Raw genomic sequence first — 19,829 nt, 5'->3', positions numbered from 1 at the left:
AAAGAGCTGCCAGAGCTTTCTCCGTTGGTTTAAGGATATTTGTACCTATGATCTCTTATCTCACGTGATGTTATCATGTTACGGCAGACATATCAAACGGCTGACAATTGACTAACGAGTCAGTTTGTCCATCCTTTAATAGGTGTGTCAAACAGTTGGATAGTCTTTATCTCAAAGAAGAGTAGAGGGGCCGACTATCGCATGAAAATCAATTATTTTGCTATGATTTTTATTAGGTTGTGATCAATTTGTGTGACTTTCACTAGGATCGATAGTCTTTATATTTATTTCTAGTGTATAGTATGAGTACTGAAGAGGTCATCCAGTTCGTTTCAGATATTGGGATGGTCAGGAATGCTAACGGCCTGATCTATGGGTCCTCAGGAGTGCTAACGGTCTGATCTATGGGTTCTCAGGAGTGCTAACGGCAAGTGAAGAAGTAAGCTGGTCAATTCAAGTGAAGAAGTAAGCTTGCCTATGAAGAAATAAGCTTGCCTATTTTAAATTACGCGTACATAGGTCAATCTCAATAATCCTTATTTTTTTAATATGGTATCAAAAATCGATTGAAAATGTAAAGTATTATCTCTCAAATTTTAAATGTATTACACATTTAATATGATTCAATCAAAGAAAGACTCCCTAACTGAGTCTTGTTAATTTGTGATATGAGGACTTAGTAATGACTAAGTCCTCAATCGAGAATTCATCACTTGGACTTTATTAATAGAACAACAATCAACTTAAAATCAATAGAGTCCCTATAATTATGAGATCCTAGCTAATAGTACCGGATTCCATATACTATGAACAATATTATAAAAATGACTAGTGATTCAATATTCAAAATACATAATTCTTAAAACTCACCAAATATATTTTTGTTATACACACAAAAGTGATTATCATAATAATAAATATTTTAAATAATTGTTCAACACTTTTCATTTTATTAATTGAAAAATGTAATAATTAATTAAATAGTGAGAAAATATAATAAATATTTCTCAGGGGGAAGAGTGTTTTGCAATCGCTTACAAAGTAAATAGACGAAAGATTTCAGGCCACATGAATACTAAAATTAAATTCAAAAACACCGAGTAAAAAAACCTCTTACCCAAAGTTTAATACCTCTTCGTTGCCAATCAAAACATATATTAGTGAGACATATTAATTAAATTTCTAAAGTCGAAACTTAATCATCTCGTCACCATCATGGTTCATGCATAAGACAAGAGCAGCCTCCACTTGTACTTACTGCCAAACTTGGCCCCTCAACAATGGCCACAGAAGAGACCAACCCTTGTGATGTGAATCATATGAGCCCTTGTCATCATCTCCACCTACCCCTACCCACTCCAATTTTCCTTTCCAAATCACCCCCTGTCCACCAAAACTATAACAATTTTCTATTAGGAAACAAGTGTTATCTCTTCACCCATAAGTTTTACTTTAGTTTATTGAAATCGCTTCCAAAAATTATGAGATCGTCTATTTAAATAGACCCAATAAGAGTCGATTATGTAAAAGGAAAAAAAAAATCTATATTAGATCAGCTACTGAAATGATTTTTAGAAATTTTATATCTATTATGAATGGATGTGTTTGCATTTATGTATTACTAAAGAATTTTATTAAAATTGATATAATTTTAATTTGAATTCAGTAATTATATTTTTCGATTGAAAAAACTAGTGAGATGACAAATTTGCCGCCACTGTTTCAACTGTAATGTGGAAAGCAGTTAGATCCAATATGGATACGAGATTCCTGTTGTGAGGCGGAGGCATGTCTCTTGGCTCTTTGGAAATGACAAATTCAGTTGTCTGCATTTCTACTCACTTGCATCTTTGCCATCCAAAAAAAAAATTCATGTGATGTTCCCTATAATACCCCCTCTCTCTCCTTCATTTCTCCATTTTTCAAATCCATTTTATACCTCTGCAGTCACTAACCCCCCCATTTCAAGTCCATCCACTCTATTATGGAGCTGTTCCATTCCATCCTCAGTTTCTATTTCAACTGAAACAAACGCTTTATATCTCGGCCAGAAATGTCAGTATCCATTGAAAACAGCGTCTTGGATCGTGTTATAGGGATTACGAAGGTGGCCCAAGAAAAGGGCATTGATCCTCTTCTCTGGGCTCTGCAGATAATATCAAATTTAAGCTCCAATGGAGTCGTTTTACCTTCTCTGGAACTTGCAGAGGTGTTGGTGTCTTACATTTGTTGGGATAATAATGTTCCCATTCTCTGGAAGTTTCTAGAGAAGGCCTTGGTGTTGAAGATTTTGCCTCCTTTAATGGTTATTGCTCTCCTTTCTGAGAGGTTGGTTTTTTGGTGTTTTTCATTTTGATGCCTTCAAGTTTAATACTTTGATGGGTTTGCTTTTGTGGGTTCTTTCTATGTTGATCAAGTTCAGATTAATTTCTTATGATTTTTGGCTGGACGTGCATCTGAAAAATGGAACTTTTTTTAGCTAATCCAGATTATTTGTTAAGCTCCAATGAGCAGGGAGTCAATCTTCTGGCATTTCCATTTTCCTTTTTTACGAATGGAAGAAAGGGCGTTGTCTTTTTTTTGTAGGTTATCGAACGCATATCAGCATTAGGTCATGTAGCTTTCTCCATTGACGATTGCGTTGTTTTTCCTGCTTGTAAACTTATATTCAGTTTGACGCTTGTTCGTCTTGTCAATTCTCTATTTCTTTATCCTCACAAGTCACAGGAAAATTGGAGGGACTGAAAAATGAAGATGAGATTTTGGTCTAATACTTTTTATTAATGTTAGTTACCATAAGTCAAATCAAGTAAGTAATATCATTAGGCTTACTTCAACTCAACTAAGTAATATTATTTCTTTCCACAGGGTTATAGCACGTCGGCATTCCCAACCGGTGGCATATAGGCTTTTCATGGAACTTCTTAAGAGACATGGATTTTCACTGAAAAGTCAAACTAATGCTTCAGATTATATGAAGTGAGTTTTCCCTGGTGTGATATAGGAGCCTGTGGACTCATTTGTGCTTTGCTTGCTTTGTTCTGTTAGTAATGTTTACCTTACACTTAACTGCCTATGGTCAACAATCAACAGCTAATGAATTACATTGATTTCACCTTTTGCATATATTCTTAAGTCTAGAGAATGAAGAATACTTATTTATGCTTATGAAGCTGTGGTTTGCATAAAAATTAGAAAATAGCTTACAGATGAAAATATAACGAAACTTCAAAGAAGAGGGTATCGAGAATTCACGGCATAGACAAAGATGCTTGCATTCTCTTGACAATACCATTGTTGCTTTCACAGTTACTTGTAAGTTCCATATTTATCCCAAGTGCAATAGGTTCACTTGAAAAGTCATTGCATTCTGGAATTTACTTGTGAAGAAAATTGTATTCAATTGGTTAAAATTATTTTTGTATATTGTACTATTACTTCCAAATGCTAGATTGGATGTTTGTTCTAAGAATAAAGTGACTGTTGTTTTTATTTATTCATTTACAACATTAGGATTAGTTTTCATTTGTAATTATTGTTCCTTATTTTCTTTATCCAGGGTCATGAAATCAATAGATGCTGTTCTCCATTTATCCGAGCATTTTGGTCTGCAAGCTAGCGATCCCGGGATTCTCATGGTTGAGTTTAACTTTTCAATTGTGTGGCAGTTGCTAGATGCATCATTGGATGATGAAGGATTGCTGGAACTTATCCCAGAGAAGAAGTCCCGATGGGCAACAAAACTTGAAGAAATGGAAATAGATGGTCATGAAAATTATGATGAGAAGAGTGTTGAACATCTTGAGAGATTACAAAATCTAAATACAGAAATGGCTATCGAGATAATTGGTCTATTTCTAAAAAATAAATTGACTTCGAGAATCCTGTACTTGGCACGACAGAACTTGTATGTATATTTTTACCCTGTAAGAATTGCTTCTAGAAAATTGTACATTCAACTTTAATTGTCTGCCAGATAAAGCACAGTGAATGATATATCTACTTTCATGAGTGGTTTTATCTTCCATTGTACTGCAAATGTTTTATATTGACCTGAAGATATCCTTCTAATTCTATGGCTGTAGAGTCTAACACACCATAGCCATAATGTCCCTTCATTAGAACCCTAATTGATTCACTGTCACCTTGTTTTGAATTTGAAATTATCCACTTACACCAACTTGCTGCTTTTTTAGGCCCTCACATTGGGTAAGGTTCATCCAAAGACTACAACTTCTTGGAGCAAATTCGTTGGTGCTAAGAAATTCAAAGACTTTAACTGCTGAGGATCTTCTGCAATTGACTTCAGAAACTCATTTAGTATTGATTAAAGAATCAAAAGCAAGTTCACTACAAAAGTTTCATGAAGTTATGGCATTAGGATCTTTAGTGTCTTCTGTGGGTCTTTGTCATGGAGCTAGTCCTTCTGCTCTTTGGCTTCCTCTTGATCTTGTATTGGAAGATGCCATGGATGGGTATCAGGTTAATGCAACAAGTGCCATTGAAATCATAACTGGTAAGGCCAAACCCTTGGCCCTCAAGATATTTTGTCATTGGAATATAATGTAAATTTTCAGTTCTACAAAATAAATATTTCCTGTTTTGCAGGTTTAACTAAAACTCTTCAAGCAATAAACAGAACCACATGGCATGACACCTTTCTAGGCCTTTGGATTGCAGCTCTCCGTCTTGTTCAAAGGGTTAGAATTTGTTATTGTTTTAATTAAATATTCTCCCTGTCTACTTTAAAAAGAATGAGATATGCACAAGCACACACAGTTTGAGTATAAAGGAAATTTAGGAACTTAAAAAAATATACAATGTTTATTAAACCATTCAAGTTGGAATTCCTTTTGTCGTCGTCGTCGTCGTCATCATCATCATCATCATCTTGTGTGGCTTGGTTAAATGCCTTATTAGTTGAATTCAGTGTCTGCCCATATAAATTTCTTTATCACTAAGGGCAGGTTAGATATTGGAGGAGGGTGTTTCATTTGACCTCTATTGCATTAGCATCCTTATTGTTGCACCAGGACTTGCTTTGCTCTAGAGGCTTAGTAGTTGAAATGTGAAAAATTGATATTATTTATTGGGTTCTTAAGAGCACCATATTCAATTCAAGAACTTATTTCTGTATCTTATTTATAGTTCTTAATTTTCAGGAAAGGGATCCCATTGAGGGCCCTATTCCTCGCCTGGACACTCGCTTATGCATACTACTATCCATCATACCTCTTGTGGTTGCTGATCTTATTGAGGAAGAGGAAAATGTGCCCATCAATGAATCAGAATGGGGCTCCACAAATCACTGGAAGGAAAAAAATGTTAAGAAGCGCCACAATGCTCTGGTCTCCAGCTTACAGTTACTGGGTGACTACCAAAGCTTGCTGATTCCGCCTCAATCTGTTGTTTCAGCAGCCAATCAAGCTGCTGCAAAAGCCATGTTGTTCATTTCAGGAATCAATGTTGGGAGTACGTACTTTGAGTGTATCAACATGAACATGCCTATCAATTGTGGTAAGTTATTTTCAGTTCTTATTCGTCTTGATGGATTTTGGGGAAAAAAAATCTCACAATGTTATTCTATCCTTTCTGGTTCTGTTTTTGTCCTTCATGAAGTTTTCTAACATACTTCTATGGTTTCCTACAATGTCTGTGTGCAAATTTTTCAGCTGGAAACATGCGCCATCTGATCACTGAAGCTTGTATTGCCAGAAACGTATTGGACACATCAGCATATTTCTGGCCAGGTTATATGACTGGATGCATCAACCAAATACCTCATGGTGTGACAGCTGAGTTGCCTGGTTGGGCGTCATTCATGAAGGGGGCGCAACTTACCCCAGTAATGATCAGTGCCCTGGTTTCAATTCCTGCTTCTAGGTACTTCTGTAGTTGTATTAATCTACACAGTATTTTGGTTTGTTAAACTTCATTCCGCCAAGAGCTGTTCATTCTTATTTTAAGGCTGTACTGTGGCTTTAAAGTTCTCATTAAATTTTGCTACATCCTTTAAGATTTAGTTTTAAGTGGCATCTTGGTTACTATTTTTATGCTTTTCAATTTCATTGTGGAACATGATTCTTTTTCCAATGCTTTAATGCTTCAGAGGATTTTTTCACCATTCCAGTATGTTAGAAGGCCTTAGCAGGGTTCATGCTGGTGAATTCCAAATTCTAAGCTTGTAAACAACATGCTTAATGCACTAGTTAATTTTCAGGCAGGATATTCGAGTTATAAACAAATTAACAAAAATATATATAAAAAAACATGTGAAAGAATTGATTTTTCATTTGGTTGTTAATGTTCGAATCTCCAGTTTATGATAAATGGCTGCAAGATGCAAAAACCCAAGGGTGTTGTATTCTGAATAAATTTTGGTTATCATCTTTTTTTATTTATTTATTTATTTTTTTTATATTTTGGCCTGGGCTTCAGTTTTTCCTTTTTCTTTCCTGAAGTCAGGTATATCAGATGCTCTTTTTTGTAAACTAACCAAGGGTAAAGCAACTGAAATTTAAGCTCATGGATTTGATGGAAGTTTAGCAGAGCTTGAGAAAGTATATGAGCTTGCTGTCAGAGGGCCAGATGATGAGAAGATGTCTGCTGCAACAATTCTTTGTGGGGCTTCTCTTCTTCGTGGTTGGAACATACAGGTATGAGGTAGATATTTTCAACAGAATTGATACATTTGAATCCAGTTACTTGGCTATGCAGGCAATACTTTTCTGCACTTGAAAATAATATTGTAATGATTTTTTTTCTTTGCTTTTGAATTAATTCTTTTAAATTTGTTATCTTTTTGGGGTTGCATTTGGGGGATAAAAGTTGAACAATGGACCATTATAATATATTGACATCTAAATTTTTTGCAGGAACATACTGTTCATTTCATTACTAGATTATTGTCTCCTCCAGTTCCTGTGGATTATTCTGGGGTTGGCAGCCATTTGATAAGCTACGCTCCAATCCTCAATGTACTTATCGTTGGACTAGCTTCTGTTGATTGTGTTCAGATATTCTCACTACATGGCCTGGTATGATCCCTTTTACCAATCCAAACATCTTCCACTCTTCAGATAGCAATTATTTTGTTGCAAAAGGAAGGTTAGAATATTAAACATCATATGATTTTGGCTGGGTCTATAACCAGATTAGGGTCCTTATTTTTTATGTTGTTTAGGACCTTATTGTTTCGATTTTTGTGTTGTTTGTTAAATGAGTTTTTTACTTGTCAGGGAGGTGTTTTATCAGTAATTGGGACATGATTTCTTCCGCAACTAATTCTTCATTTTTTTCTGTTTTCCCTCTTTACTTTTCTTGCCAGATCCCACAACTTGCATGCTCATTGATGCCAATATGTGAGGTTTTCGGCTCATGTGTGCCAGATGTGTCTTGGAATCTGCCCACAGGGGAAGATATCTCTGCCCATGCTGTGTTTTCAAATGCATTTGCACTTCTTTTGAAGCTATGGAGGTTTAATCGTCCTCCTCTTGAACATGGAGTGGGAGATGTACCCACAGTTGGATCCCAGCTAACTCCAGAATACCTCCTGTCAGTACGAAACTCCCACTTAGTCTCTTCTGGAAATGCCCACAAGGATAGACACAAAAGGAGACTCTCTGCAGTTGCAACTTCAGCATCTCTGCAACCAATATTTATGGACTCATTTCCGAAATTGAAAATCTGGTATCGGCAGCATCAAAAATGTCTAGCTTCTACCCTCTCTGGTCTTGTTTCTGGAACTCCTGTTCATCAGATTGTCAATGTGCTTCTTAACATGATGTTCAGAAAGATAAATAGAGGGAGCCAAGTTTTAACTATTACTTCTGGAAGTAGCTGTTCATCTGGATCTGTAAATGATGATTCTTCTCTAAGGCCTAAATTGCCTGCCTGGGACATTTTGGAGGCTGTCCCTTTTGTGGTTGATGCAGCATTGACAGCCTGTGCTCATGGAAGGCTTTCCCCACGAGAATTGGCTACAGGTCAGTCTGGTGTCTCCCTCTGATTTCATCTTTTAGACAGGCTCATTTGGACAAACTGACAATTCATAGAGCTGCTATTCTTAAAAGCTAGCCTGAGAATCTGATGGCTTTTGGCAATACTTCCCTATTGATGAATCCCATTGTGAAAGTAAGCTACTGTTTATTATAGCTCTGATGAAATGTGCGATTATAACCTGAAATTTTTTGAACTCACAGGGCTTAAAGATTTAGCTGACTTTCTTCCTGCGTCTTTAGCAACCATTGTGAGCTACTTCTCAGCTGAAGTAAGCCGGGGCATTTGGAGGCCAGTATATATGAATGGTACAGATTGGCCAAGTCCTGCAGCAAATTTGTCCAACGTCGAGGAAAAGATAAAGAAAATATTGGCTGCTACTGGTGTTGATGTCCCAAGCCTTGCTGCAGGTATCATTTTGCTGCCGTTGCATTTTCTGTATGCTTGTGAAGTTATAGTTATTTTGAGAAGTTTGCACGTCCAGAAAATGAAAAGAAAGGGTAGGGCAACAGAGAATTGCCCATCAGAGTTCTCTCACATACAAATGGTTCAAAGTTGTGATGTCCACATAATCATGATCATATAGTTATTTAAACTTCATTTCATGGAATCAACTCATGCTCGATTTCCTAATTTATATGGTCCCAGCTGTTACAGAAATTATTATTGGAAATAATAAGTGACATACTAAATCTGTCCTGTTTTATTCATGTACAATGAGTTGATATTTTAACTAGGGCATCATTTTCACAGCAGGGAGCTCTCCGGCTACGCTTCCTTTGCCTCTGGCTGCTTTTGCTAGCCTCACCATTACCTATAAACTTGACAAAACTTCAGAAAGATTTCTCAATTTGGCTGGTCCAGCATTGGAGTCACTTGCAGCAGGTTGCCCTTGGCCTTGCATGCCAATTGTGGCTTCGCTATGGACCCAAAAGGCAAAACGCTGGTTTGACTTCCTTGTGTTTTCTGCTTCTCGTACTGTCTTCCTCCACAATAGTGATGCAGTGTTTCAGCTTCTTAAAAGCTGCTTCACTGCCACACTCAGTCTTGGTCCCACAGCAATCTCAAGCAATGGTGGTGTTGGAGCACTTCTCGGCCATGGATTTGGTTCTCATTTTCATGGAGGAATTTCTCCTGTCGCCCCTGGAATCCTTTATCTGCGTGTTCACCGATCCATTAGAGAAATTGTGTTCATTACAGAAGAAATTATCTCTCTAATAATGCATTCAGTGAGAGAAATAGCTTGTAGTGGACTTCCTAGAGAAAAATTAGAGAACTTAAAGAGAACAAAGAATGGACTGAGATCTGGGCAGGTTTCCCTCGCTGCAGCAATGACTCGGGTGAAACTCGCTGCTTCACTTGGAGCTTCTTTAGTATGGTTATCTGGTGGCATAGGTTTGGTTCATTCATTGTTCAAAGAAACTTTGCCTTCTTGGTTTATTGCTGTTCACAAGTCTGAGCAGGAAGAAGGACCTGAAGGGATGGTCCCCATGCTTCAGGGATATGCGCTTGCTTATTTTGCTGTACTTTGTGGAGCTTTTGCTTGGGGGATTGACTCATCAACATCAGCATCAAAGCGACGTCCAAAAGTCCTTGCTGCACACATGAAACTTCTCGCAAGTGCACTTGACGGAAGGATATCACTTGGTTGCGATTGGGCAACTTGGAGGTCATACATATCGGCGTTTGTGAGCCTCATGGTAGGTTGCACACCTTCTTGGGTGTTGGAGGTGGATGCAGATGTTTTGAAGAGACTAAGCAAAGGGTTGAGGCAGTGGAACGAGGAGGAGCTTGCCCTGGCTTTGCTGGGAATTGGACTTGTTGGGACAATGGGTGCAGCTGCCCAACTGATAATTGAGGAACAATGATTTCCTATTCTTTTCCCAATTCAATTCCTAACTTGTCTAGGTTAGCAGTTTTACTCTATAGTTGCACATTAGCTTGCTGGAACTTTGTGCATTAACAAACTTCTGTAGTTGTAGCCTGTAATGTAAGATTTTCGCCTCTTCGTAAAGGGATAGGTTGTGGAAGATGGCTTGTTATGCAACAAAAGGTACATAGGAACCTTCAGGTGCATAAAATTGATGTAATTTCGTCTTTCAAACGTTCACACTCATTATTTTCACGGGTTTAGCATCCTAACCTATCAATTGTTGCAAGATTAAATACCATAAAAAAGCCTGTTTTGTAGATTTAAAAGAATAAAATATTAATACCATCAAGATAGTAACTCTGCCGTTGGATTTCTTTATTAATCACACCTAGAAGTAATTCAATTGCATTTTTGTCAGATCTCACACTAGTTAAATTAAGGAAAAAGATAAAACTAACTTTAAGATGATACAAAATTTCATGTGTCGTACCATGTTAGAATAATGTTGCTGTAACATGTTAGGACAGTAGCTAGAAGCTGGAAGTTGTCTTAGTAAAAAAGAATGCAATCTTCATCCAAACTAGACTGAAACATTCACTAGGATTCCTTTTGTTTTCATGTGACACCGCTATAGCCTGGCAATCTCTGCATTCTGTGACTTTGGATTTCTCTCCTTAGTAAAAATGCATCCTCCCACTTCCCTGCATCTGCATAAATGTTGGACAAAAGAACCCTGCTTGCCCCATGGGATGGTTCCAATCTTGCCAAATTTTCCGCAGCCCTTTCTCCTACATCCACATTGCCATAGGTTCTGCATGCCGCTAACAATGTACCCCATATCACAACATCTGCCTTCACGGGCATGCTTCTTATCATTTCCTCAGCTTCTTCTAGACGCCCTGCTCTACCCAAGAGATCCACCATACAGCCATAATGCTTGATATCCGGATCAATATCATGCACAATCTTCATGCTCGTAAAAACTCTCTCAGCCATATCCACCAACCCAGCATGGCAACATGCACTGAGGGCTCCAATGAATGTGATTGCATTGAGCTTGATTTGGCGCCTTTCTAAGTCTGAAAATATTTTAAGAGACAACTTTGCATGTCCATGCATGGCCAACCCGCATATAATTGCATTCCATGGTGATACAGTAGATGCAGTATCTCTGACTTCGTAAAAAATTTCTAAGGCAATGTTGATGCTCCCACATTTGGCATACATGTCGATTATTGCAGCACTTAAATTGTCACTAATAGGGATGGAGTTATCAAGCACATATTCATGGGCCCATCTTCCTTCTTTTAATGTGCCTAAAGTAGCAATTGCACAAAAAACACTCAACATTGTTACTTCATTCGGTTGGGTTCCACTAGCTACCATCCCATGGAATAGTTCTAATGCCAAGTTAGGTTGCTCGTTCTGTGTATAACCAGAAATCATTGTGCTCCATGAAAAAACATCTCTCTCAGGCATTTCATTGAATAATTGCCTCGCTCGATCAATCATTCTATTCCGTGTAAATCCTGCAATGAGAGCATTCCAAGACGCAACATTGTCCTTACTACCAATACCAAATTGCAAACAAGCCTCATTAATCATGCCACAAACTGCATAAAAATGGATGACAGTTGCCTGTATAAAATCATAACAGTCAAGACCCAGCTTCACAATAGTACTGTGTAATTGCTGACCTTGGCCGACCGCTATTCTTCTCCCACATGCAGAAATCAAATCGACCATCATAACATCATTAGGTCCAAACCCTGCACGTACCATCGATCTGTACATGATAAAAGCTTCACTTAAATTCCCTACTCGAACATAACCATCAATTATACTACCCCATGAAACCACATCTTTATATGGGATCCTCTGAAATAACTCTTTAGCCAAGTCAATACACCCTGCCTTTGAATAACCATTTAACATTACATTCCAGGAAACCATATTCCTCTCAGGCATCTCATCAAACAAAGCTCTCGCTTCGACTAAACTTGAACAAATACAATACATATGCAACAAGTTGGTTGAAACAAGAACAAACCCATCAAACATCATCTTGATCACCAATCCATGAAGTGTTCTACAACCCCAAATCCCACCTAGATGAGAAAAAGCGGAGATCACAGTTGTCAGTGTCACTTCATTAGGAACCACACCCACATTTCTCATCTGCTTATAAAGCTCAATCGCGTCAATCCAACAATCATTATGGACGAATCCCATGATCATAGTAGTGTACGACACACAGCCTTTTGTAGGCATTACCTCAAATAACTTGCGAGCATCATCTAATTTTCCAGATTTCACATACCCAGAAATCATGATATTATAGGACACAGGATCCAAATTAGCACATAAGTCAAATAAGGAATTAGCATCAGCTAGAAACCCACATTTGGCATACATGTTAATCAAGCTGTTCCGTATGTAAGTGTTAGAATCAAGACCAGATTTCAAAACAAGGCAATGGATTTGTTGGCCTTGAGAGATAGCCAAACGGGACGAGCAAGATTTTAGAGCTGAAACCAAAACCAGCTCGTAATTGGAATCTTTCTGGTATGCTGTGAGATTGACGAGAGCATGGAGATGGAGAAGTGGGTTTTCTTGTTGCGGAGAAAATTGCAGTGTTTGGAGAGTCCTTGTAGATACCCATTTGAGAGGGGATGATGGGGATACAAAAGGAGAAGAGATAAGAAAGCGGAGCAGGGATTCGGCTTTGGAAGACAGGATCATGAGACGAGACCATGAGAACCCTTTTCCAAAGGAAGGGTTTTAACGGATTCTGGACTTCTGAATTCTATGCACGCCCATGGGAACTGTTTTTACTTTTATTTTAGATAAATTATATTTAGATGAATCTATATATTTTTTAAATCAAACATTTATATTTTTTAAATTAAACATTTAAATTTCCAGCACGCTCAAATTAGGATTTTTTTATTTATTTTTATTATAAAAATATTTTTATTATTCATAAACTAAACTTAAATTTTTAAATTTTAATATAATTAATAAATCGATATTTATATATTTAAAATTTATAATAAATTTATTTTATTACAATTTAAATATTTTAATTCATTATTTCTTTTAAAACACTTAAATTTTTATTAAATTTTATGAATAATATTTTATTTAATTAATTTTTAACACTTTACTTTTTAAATTTTATTTATTAAAATACTTTAATACTTTTAAAAAATATTTACGATTTCAATTATTTTTAAGTGATATCAAATAGTCTTTAAATAGATGGTACACTTTTATAAATAATATTTTAGGATGAAATTATACTTTTATAAAAAATTGATTATCTACTAGTTTTGAATTAATATTTATAATAAATAGAAAAATTATAATTTTAGATGAATTAAATATAAAAAAATTTAATAATTTAATTTTAAAAGTATAAGTACTGATTTGTTAATTATACTAAAATTTAAAGATCAAAATATCAATATAAAATTTTTATATATTGAAAAAATTTTAAATATTTATAAAAATATTTTAGACATTTAAAATATTGATTCTCTTTTTAATCGGTTGATTAACAAAATTATAAATAAAATGACATCTAATATAGGGCTGTAAATGAGCCAAACTATTCGTGAGCTACTCGAGATTCGACTCGATAAAAGCTCGACCGAGTTCGGCTCGTTTTTTAAACGAACCAAGCTCGAGCTCAATTTTGAGGCTCGTCACTTAAACGAGCTGAGTTTGAGCTCCATAGTATTCGACTCGTTAAGGCTCGCGAGCTGGCTCGTTTTTAGGCTCGCGAGCTGGCTCGTTGAGAAGGCTCGCGAGCAGGCTCGTTGAGAAGGCTCGCGAGCAGACTCGTTAAATAGGCTCGTGAGTAATATTGTTTAAATAAATTGGTGAACTAATTCGTTAAATAAATTTATGAACAAGTTCATATATATTATTAAAAAAATAAAAATAACTATAAAGTTATAAAATTTAAACTATTATAAATACTTGAAAATTATAGTATTGAAAATTACAAATAATTAAGATTAATTATTATAATTAATATTCTTTAAAATTAAATTATAAAAATTTTTTGTATATAATTATTATAATAAGATTTCATAAAATTAATGTATAATCACAAATAATTAATATTAATTATTATAATAAGTATTCTTTAAAATTATAGTACTACATGATAAATTGAGTTGTAAAAATTATATACATTTTAAAATTAAAGTATAATTATAATAAATTTTTTGTATATAATTAAGCATACAATATAAAAGATGATAATAATTATCAAAGTATATTAATAATAATTAATTAAGGTTATATGAATGTTGAAGTTGAAATTCAAGTTAACTAATTGAACAAGCATGAAGATGATTATGAAGATAATTAAATTATATTAGCTTGTTTCAACTGTTGAAAGTTGAAATCAACTTTATTCGTTTGATATTAAATTTTGTGTGTAATCTAATTTTATTATATTGTTGAATTTATATTTATTTATGTTATTTTAGTTAAAAATTGTGTTACGTATTTTTTTTATGTACACTCTCTTTATTTTATATTATTTAAATTAATGATGATTAAAAACTGATTAAAGTGTAATTATTAATTCGAGCTCGAGCCTGAACTTGAGCTCAAACCAAATTTTTTAATTTTGAGCTCGGTCTCGAGTTTTTTTAACGAGTTTCTTAATCGAGTTTTTCGAGTTCGAACTCGAATTTTATTAACGAGCTTCTTAATCGAACTTTTCGAGCTCGAGCTCGAATTAGACTCGTTATTAAATCGAACGAGCCTTTCACAAGTCGAGCTCGAATCGAGCTCGATTATAATATTTAATTCTCGAGCCGAGCTCGAATCAAATATTAGAGCTCGAGTCGAGCTCGAGCTCGAACTCGAGCTTCCAAACTTTTTTAATAAACGAGTTTGAGCTTTACAAAACTCGGCTCGGCTCGGCTCGATTACACCCCTAATTTAATATGAATATAATTATGGAAATTTAAGTGTTGGATTTTAAAATATAGAGATTATATGGAAATTTAAATGTTGAAATTTTAAAATATAGAGATTAATTTGTTAATTAAGAGTAGATAAGACTAGATAGTTAAGAGGGCTAAGATTAATGCCAAGATCCGGTGAAGCTGCATATCGATTTCTGGTGACGCTGTCCTGTGGGATAAATAAGATGAGGCAGAAAGAAGGAACTTCTAAAACCATGTCTCAGCTGCTCCATTGCCCAGAATTTCTAACATTTCAAAATTTCAGGCTCTGCTTGAACCATTTTATCGTCTAAAAATTCCAAGTTGAACTGCACCAATTCATCTGTTCTGATGATACCCATAATATCCCTGCACTTCTGATCGTATACTAGACGTTAGACAACTGCAAAATAGATTTTTATAGCCCAAGGCTAATGCTACAAAGGATTCCTATCCTGGTTAAATATTTAATCCCAACTAATTCCACACGCTCCGCCCCCACAGGTAAAATGATATTGCTTTTGCCAACTCTAGTATCATTAGTTGGGACCCCAAGTGCATCAGGGTATGAAAAAGGAAGAAACAAATAAGAGCAAGACTAATAACTTGAATATCAAGTGAACAAATATCAATTCGGCAAAGTAATATATTTATTTATTCCCATTCAACTTGTATATTCTTCCAGAAATGAGATAAAGTCACTATTTAGTTTGGTATATCCTTTTAGGAACAAGAACTCTCCCATGGAATTGCGGATATAGATACACTGAAGGGAACCCACTGCCAGATCATGGGATTCGCAAATTTGTTCTGATGAAGAGTGTACTCTTCTACAAGAAGAGAGGAGTCAAAATCTGGAAGATGAACAAGATAGTAAAGAGAAGAAACAGATAAAGAGGTCCTTGATCTTGACAATGACCATCACAAACAATCAGCGATGATCTCCTCCTCCATTAACCGACACATTAGCCAAAGCCCTGCAATTGCCACAAGATTTAATAATTTTTGTCATAGCAATAGAATACAATATTGAACTTATCAGACTCTTACCTTCGTTATAAAATAAACAAAAAAAACCTTATTAGACACCTATCAAAAAAATTAGTGCTACTAAAAGAAGTATAAACAACCAACAATTTCTTTTGTGTGATTAAATATACAGTTATCAAATTCTTGTACATAAAGTAGGCTTAAACAATCTATTTTAAAAGCTACAAGTATCAAAATTTTTGCCTAAAAATAATTGCAAAAAAAAAAAAAAATTCCCAAGTCACCTCTTCTTCCGCTCCAAGAGAATGCTGAATAGTGGATACCTCTTTCAGCACCCCTACCAAACTTACTAATATCAGGTGGTGAAACAAAACAAAATCAGACCATAAATGTCTAACTAACTGACACCATTAAATGAGGATGTGAATGTTATCAGAGGTTATACATGAAGTTCATTGGAAGTTTGAGAGCCATTTGCTCATAAAAACATCTAAATGCAACAATTTAGGCTAGGATGTGAACACCTAACAAACAGAACTGCAGAAGGAAGTTTGATTATATTTCGGACAACACAATGAGAGACAATAATTTCCAGAAAACTAAAACTGCAGGAATGAAGACTACAAAGGGAGAGAGAACTGAAAGTCATCCAATTAAATCAATACACAACATATGATCAATTAAGACAAAAGAGGGTGTCTTCAAAGACTGTTAACTAGCAATGCAATACTGCTTAATTTATACTATTACTTTCAGATAAGGAGCATAACCTATGGTGCTGACTATTGACTTTAAGCACTTCCACCATCTGACTTGGGTAAACAACCTACCATACTCAATGAACATGAGAACATCAAGCACAAGATTGATTCTGTTTCATTTCATGTGTAAAAATGCAATATACTTCTCCAGCAAAAAAGCTTGTTCCAAATTTTGCAATTTAAGTGCAGTTCTGGAACATCATTCATAGGACCATTTAATTTGTCAAAATTGTTGGCTTTTTATCTCCTGCGTAAAAATTGTTTTTCATATACTATTTATTGAGAAAGAGGAGAAGCAAAAAAAAAAAAAAAAAACCAAATCAGGTAGTTAAATGCTCAATATACAATTCAACTAAGCCAAGATACAAATATTAATTCCACCCATCTCCAAAACAATTTCCACATCAAGACATAATCACACACATGCATATAAACATATGAGACATCTATGACTGTCAACTGATGTAAATGATTTGAAAATTAAAAATAAAGTAAAATTTTAACTTCCAGGGAATCTTGTTATTATCAGTTCATTGTGCCACAGGTCCTCATACATTCTTGCAAATCCAGGACATATGCACGCACACACCCCACAGAGAGAGACAACAGCAGAGTAAGAAAAATGCAAAAATCATTCCTAATAAAACAATTCAAAAGGACATGCACATCCACATGTCGACTGAGCTGAATAATCCTAGGTTTCTGTCCTGTTAATAATGGTATTTGAATCACTCACTGGAACTAAATTTCAATGTTATTTGCACGAAGCTGCCATCCTCATAGAATAAACATTGAGGCTCATCTGCCTATCAAGGTAAAACAACAAGCTCCAAGTTCTTCAGTCCATTCTTGAGTTATTAACAACCTCTAATTAACTTGACTGTTAATTAGAAATAATCACATTTTAGGACTCCACACTCAAGTTCGACCAACATATAATTTCTTGTTCACACCTCCACCATATATTCCAATTTTCTTTTCAAGGTCCCTCTCAAAACAATGAATAAAAGTCAATTAGCACAAGAGCTGCCTTCATTCAAGAATTGAAGTTTATGGCCACCAATGTACTGTTCTGCATGAATGATATAATACATAGTAACATAAAAAATGGAAAAGGATTTCACAAAACATATAGTGTTCAGAACTTGCTTGGCCGCAAAATTATTCAGCCAGCTAGCATTGAATGCAAGCAAAAATCATCCAAATAGAATGCTAGCAAAAATCATGCAAATAGAATGCTGATGATGAGGAAGAGGAAAAGGAAAATAACAGTGTGTTCAAACACAAAACATTGCTTCCATTCCAAGCTCATTCCGCAGAAGCTTTGTTTGGTTGAGGGTAAGTAAAGTAAGGAAGTGGCACTTCCAGGAAGTGCAAAAAACTCTCTTGTTTAGTTGGCATTTTAAATCAACTTCTTAGGAAATATCTTCCTCGTGCAAGGGAAGTAACTCACCTGGCTAAACCTTAGTAAGTTGCACTTCACTGGTTAACTTGTATTGAATTTACCAATTTAACCCTTACTTTATTACATTTAAAATTATATTATAGATATTATTATCTTTTACCATCTAAAAATAATTTTACTTTCTAAAAAGTTGATTTGTATAGCAATCACAATTATATCTACCTCCAACACAATTATATCTACCTCCAAGTTAATTCCTTGGAAGTGTAGCTTCTGCAAAATATACTTGGGCATTTTGAACCAAACAAGGCCAGAAAATAACTTCAACCTGAAACTAAAATTCTCACCCGCAGCACACCCAAATGAAAACGGGACGCGTGCATCTAATAAGCACACAAGGAAGGCAAGGCATCAATGCAAATATCAAACAGAAAAATACGAGGATTTTTAGAAACAATTATTCCAAAAAAAAAAAAAGAAATCATTTCCGCAAAACTCAAATCCAATTCAATCGATGAAAGAAACCAAAAACAGAAAGGAAAAAGAGGGAGGGGGTGTCAAACTCACTTTTTATGGCGCCGACCCTTCTTTAGACCCCAGCCCTCTAATTTGGCGATGGGACATCCACACCTGGCTCGGAAAAGCAAAACAGCCCTTCCATTAGGCGGAGCCATCTTCCGCAATTCAGCTCGAAGACACTCATAATCAGGATTCCCTTCAGTCCCTCCTTTCCATGGCAACTTATCGATCTCCTTGGCCCCACTGGATTTCACACAATCCTCAGTCTGCAATTGCAAATCGAACTCCATCGCCTTCTTCAACCCCTTGCATCCAGACTTCTCGCACTTGCGAGATCTGGGCCCACAGCAGAACTCAACAAAAAGAATAGAGAGGAGGAACAGCGCCAAGAAGCCGCAAATGTAGGGTACGGGAGGGACATGGACTGAGAGATGGAGGGAATAGTGAGAAAGGATGATGGAAAAGGAACGAAAGATATAGGAAAAGTAAGAAGTTATGAGGAAAATCCCTGAGAAAAGCACCAGAATCAGAATTAGAATGTCAAGGGTGGCAGATGGAGAGTGTCTACAGAGAAGAGAAGAAGAGGAGGCAGCTGAATTGGGGTTAGGGTTTGATGAGGAAGAAGAGGAGAATTTGAGGGGTTTAGAGGAAGAGGGAGAGGGCATGATGAAAAGGAGTCGGTGCATGTTAAAGAGAAATGAGAAAAGAGGGAAGGGGTTTTTTCTTTACTGGCACTGCTTCTATATGTTTGCCTCTTTTTTTTACCTTTTTTTTTTTTTTTTCAAGTTTTCCTCTGGTAGAGCGGTGGTGGACTGGTAAATGAAGGCGCCGGCCGAGGATAACGCGTGGCCGGTGAGAGTGGGGGTAGAGGAGCGGAGGTTTTTCTTCAGAAAGGCAATTCTTGAACATACGAGATTTTATATAAATTTTCCTATAATTTTACATTACAAATTTATATAAATTTCATCTAAATAAATATTTTTTAAAAAACATAAATATTTATTTTATTAGAATGAAAGCTTTTCCTTATATATATATAATGGCTTCCACACCCAAATTGAGTTGTATTTCCTATGACATCTATACTATTATTTTTATAAAATTAATTAAATTTTTATAAATTTAGTAGCTCAATATATTAGTAGAAAAGTTATATGACCGTATTAGAGTTACTCCAACTGTTTTATGTGGCCATAGAAAAAAGTTATATAATTTCCTAAAAGAAATAGAAGTCGTCTCATTTTTTTTAATGTGCCGAGCAGAGAAATATTCCTTTCTACAGGAAATGACAATTTCTTATATGATTAAATAAATTA

At 35.5% G+C, this 19,829-nt stretch overlaps 3 protein-coding genes across 7 annotated transcripts; 1 reads left to right on the top strand and 2 right to left on the bottom strand.

Moving 5' to 3' along the window:
- Window positions 1-1,661: 1,661 nt before the first annotated feature.
- LOC110611431 (mediator of RNA polymerase II transcription subunit 33A) lies at window positions 1,662-10,121 on the top strand. Of its 4 annotated transcripts, none has more exons than XM_021751763.2 (12): window positions 1,662-2,328; window positions 2,869-2,979; window positions 3,560-3,907; window positions 4,197-4,516; window positions 4,609-4,700; window positions 5,163-5,517; window positions 5,673-5,883; window positions 6,542-6,656; window positions 6,876-7,037; window positions 7,328-7,985; window positions 8,202-8,408; window positions 8,755-10,121. In XM_021751763.2, the coding sequence occupies exons 1-12, from the start codon at window positions 2,054-2,056 to the stop codon at window positions 9,864-9,866; spliced, it is 3,966 nt and encodes a 1,321-aa protein (XP_021607455.1). In that variant the 5' UTR covers window positions 1,662-2,053; the 3' UTR covers window positions 9,867-10,121. The 4 variants fall into 4 exon arrangements, with proteins under 4 accessions (XP_021607455.1, XP_021607454.1, XP_021607457.1 ...); XM_021751762.2 differs by having other exon boundaries at window positions 1,663-2,328; window positions 8,752-10,121; XM_021751765.2 differs by lacking the exon at window positions 1,662-2,328 and adding an exon at window positions 2,340-2,785 and having other exon boundaries at window positions 8,752-10,121.
- A 1-nt stretch (window position 10,122) lies between these two features.
- On the bottom strand, window positions 10,123-12,717 carry LOC110611432 (pentatricopeptide repeat-containing protein At5g19020, mitochondrial). Its single transcript, XM_021751766.2, has 2 exons — window positions 10,362-12,717; window positions 10,123-10,259 (listed from the first exon to the last, which is right to left on the bottom strand). The coding sequence occupies exon 1, from the start codon at window positions 12,611-12,613 to the stop codon at window positions 10,487-10,489; it is 2,127 nt and encodes a 708-aa protein (XP_021607458.1). The 5' UTR covers window positions 12,614-12,717; the 3' UTR covers window positions 10,123-10,259; window positions 10,362-10,486.
- A 2,753-nt stretch (window positions 12,718-15,470) lies between these two features.
- LOC110612316 (uncharacterized protein At5g19025) lies at window positions 15,471-19,417 on the bottom strand. 2 transcript variants are annotated; one of them, XM_021753070.2, is made up of 3 exons: window positions 18,562-19,417; window positions 16,113-16,165; window positions 15,471-15,815 (listed from the first exon to the last, which is right to left on the bottom strand). In XM_021753070.2, exons 1-3 carry the CDS (start codon window positions 19,197-19,199, stop codon window positions 15,760-15,762), a joined length of 747 nt encoding a protein of 248 aa, XP_021608762.1. In that variant the 5' UTR covers window positions 19,200-19,417; the 3' UTR covers window positions 15,471-15,759. The 2 variants fall into 2 exon arrangements, with proteins under 2 accessions (XP_021608762.1, XP_021608763.1); XM_021753071.2 differs by lacking the exon at window positions 16,113-16,165 and having other exon boundaries at window positions 18,562-19,406.
- Window positions 19,418-19,829: the final 412 nt, after the last annotated feature.

Source organism: Manihot esculenta, chromosome 3, assembly GCF_001659605.2.
Source record: "Manihot esculenta cultivar AM560-2 chromosome 3, M.esculenta_v8, whole genome shotgun sequence".
Classification (NCBI taxonomy): Eukaryota; Viridiplantae; Streptophyta; class Magnoliopsida; order Malpighiales; family Euphorbiaceae; genus Manihot; species Manihot esculenta.
Note: the sequence above shows the minus strand (reverse complement) of the source record. Positions and strands in the feature narration are given on the sequence as shown.

Bases quoted from the DNA above. Each gene is read 5' to 3' on its own strand.
- LOC110612316 (XM_021753070.2), bottom strand. From the start codon at position 19,199: ATGCACCGACTCCTTTTCATCATGCCCTCTCCCTCTTCCTCTAAACCC. The intron at 16,166-18,561 runs GTGAGTTTGACA...TAAGTTTGGTAG, and splicing joins AAGGGTCGGCGCCATAAAAA to GGGTGCTGAAAGAGGTATCC. The intron at 15,816-16,112 runs GTGACTTGGGAA...TGGCAATTGCAG, and splicing joins CTCTTGGAGCGGAAGAAGAG to GGCTTTGGCTAATGTGTCGG.
- LOC110611431 (XM_021751762.2), top strand. From the start codon at position 2,054: ATGTCAGTATCCATTGAAAACAGCGTCTTGGATCGTGTTATAGGGATT. The intron at 7,038-7,327 runs GTATGATCCCTT...TTTTCTTGCCAG, and splicing joins TATTCTCACTACATGGCCTG to ATCCCACAACTTGCATGCTC. The intron at 7,986-8,201 runs GTCAGTCTGGTG...TTGAACTCACAG, and splicing joins CCCACGAGAATTGGCTACAG to GGCTTAAAGATTTAGCTGAC.
- LOC110611432 (XM_021751766.2), bottom strand. From the start codon at position 12,613: ATGATCCTGTCTTCCAAAGCCGAATCCCTGCTCCGCTTTCTTATCTCT.